This window comes from Colobus angolensis, unplaced genomic scaffold, assembly GCF_000951035.1.
Source record: "Colobus angolensis palliatus isolate OR3802 unplaced genomic scaffold, Cang.pa_1.0 Scaffold109, whole genome shotgun sequence".
NCBI classification, from domain to species: Eukaryota; Metazoa; Chordata; class Mammalia; order Primates; family Cercopithecidae; genus Colobus; species Colobus angolensis.
The window spans coordinates 2,968-5,244 of NW_012111919.1; the positions used below are offsets into that span (position 1 = coordinate 2,968).

A 2,277-nucleotide genomic window follows, 5' to 3' on the forward strand; every position below is an offset into this window, starting at 1 on the left:
TCTCACTCTGTCACCCAGGCTGGAGTGCGGTAGTACGATCTAGGCTCACTGCAACCCCTGCCTCCCAGGTTCAAGCGATTCTCCTGCCTCAGCCTCCCATCTGCCTCAGATGATGTAGCAGGGACTACAGGCACGTGCCACCACACCTAGATAATTTTTGTATTTTTAGTAGAGATGGGTTTTCACCATGTTGGTCAGGCTGGTCTCAAACTCCTGACCTCCTGACCTCAGGTGATCTGCCCGCCTCAGCCTCCCAAAGTGCTGGGATTACAGGTGTGAGCCACCACGCCCAGCAATCCTGTATTACCTCAGAGGTGATTGTATTATGGCAACAAAGTCAAGAAGGGAGCTTGGAAGTTGGTGTCTCTTATTGTTCACAGTCTGTGCCCTCAGGAAACTTCCTTAACCCTGCATTCCTCCTGCTCATGCCTAGCTGACCTTCACCTAGACCTGCTGTCCAGTGCTTTTCAGCCACACTTATCTGATGGCATGAACTGGCTGGAGGACAGACAGCCTCTTCGTCCCTCATTGATTCTCATCCCAATATGGTAGCACCAGAGTGTTCAACCTCAGATCAAAGAGACAACCTGATGATTTTAATTTCAGTGAAAGCCACATCACAACTTTCCAGACAATTTAATTTTTCTAGTGGCCTGCCATTTGTAATCCAAGCTGGTAACTCTGGCCCAGAGTTATTTCAAGAAGGAAAGTCTGACCTTCACCTAACTTAAAATTCCTGGGATGTAGATCTTTGTTCTGTGGGCCATCTCTTACTTGACCAGAGTTAGGATATACCAGCTCAGCAGAAAGCAGATCAGTAAGCTTTGAAATGCAGCATGAACCTGAGTGGTGGGTTAGCTCACCACATCTCACCATTAGAGAAATGGTCAAAAGCAGGAGACAACCCCACATCCCCTTCTAATTGTGTTATCTGTCTCTTCTTTCTTCAGTTGCATCTATATGATATCGAAAGCTGCTCTAAGACGATGATCCTCAACTTCTGCTCCTACGTGCAGTGGGTCCCAGGAAGTGATGTGCTGGTAGCTCAGAACGGAAACAGCCTGTGTGTGTGGTACAACATTGAGGCACCTGAGACAGTCACCATGTTCACTATTAGGGTATGTGGAATACTAGGGGCCCTCAGATGTGGTATTGAGCTGATTAGTTAGAGCCATGAGGAGACTCTGAAGGCTACTTGGTTTTCTGTGTCCACCACCCTTAATCTCTGTGATAGAATTGGCAAATGAAGCCTAGACTTATGGACCAACACCCAGAACCATCCTTTTTCAGATTCCTGACGTTATATTAGACCCTTGGAGTATGGGTTCATTACAGTGGCCCTGGGAAGTCACCAGGTCATAATATGGAGATCCCTCTAGGCTGGAAATCCCTGATAGGAGAGGCAGTTCTAATGTCATCTCCTGTGCTGATTCTCCATTATAAGCCATTCAAAGTGCCTTTTTTTCTTAAATTACAGATCAGATCTTCTATCCTACCACAACATCACACATAGCCGGTAGTCTTCCAAAATCTGGGGGGAGCCAGAGAAAACAAGAGAGGCAGGCTCCTGTGCTAGGCTAGGATGACTGGTGTGTGTATGGGTAGAGCGCTTGATGCTGCTTTTTGTCCTTTTCCATACCTTTTTTTATCTCCTTTTTGCCTCATTTTAAACTGATTAGGGTCTAAAATTTATTTGTTTAGTTCTTTCTTTCTTTTTCTTTATCTCTCTCTTTCTCTCCTTCTCTCTTTTACTCTCTCTTCTCTGTTTTCTTTTCTCTCTCTCTCTCTCTCTCTCTCTCTCTATTCTTTCTTTCTGAGACAGGGTCTCACACTATCTCCCAGGCTGGAGTGCAGTGATACAGTCATAGCTCATTGCAACCTCAACCTCCTGGGCTCAACCAATCCTCCTGCCTCAGCCTCCTGTATAGCTAGGACTACAGGTGCATGCCACCATGTCTGGCTAATTTTGTCCTTTCTTTAAACACCTTTTTTTTTACGTTTTGGGTTTGAAAGTTATATATCCTATTTCTATAGAGGCTACCTTGAAAGTTTCAACGTGTACTTAAATGAACAAAGTCTAAAGTTAATAAGCATCTAACCACCCCCTCCCCTACAAACAATACAAGGACTTTAAAAGACATTAACTTTCATCTCCTCCCCTTTGTCATTTTCATCCAGTATTTTAGTTCTAATCTTATTTTGTCCCCAAAGATAGGCATGATTATTTTATTTTATTTGAGACAGAGTCTCTCTGTCACCCAGGCTGGGGTGCAGTGG

The 2,277-nt window shown here is 44.7% G+C and overlaps 1 protein-coding gene across 1 annotated transcript in view; it reads left to right on the forward strand.

Moving 5' to 3' along the window:
• Positions 1-2,277, forward strand: part of LOC105518389 (intraflagellar transport protein 172 homolog) — a 25,924-nt gene that overhangs the window by 2,110 nt on the left and 21,537 nt on the right. Inside the window, exon 2 of the mRNA XM_011951370.1 lies at positions 951-1,118. Within this exon, the coding sequence (XP_011806760.1) occupies positions 987-1,118 (132 nt within the window). The 5' untranslated portion in view covers positions 951-986. The remainder of the gene's footprint in view (positions 1-950; positions 1,119-2,277) is intronic.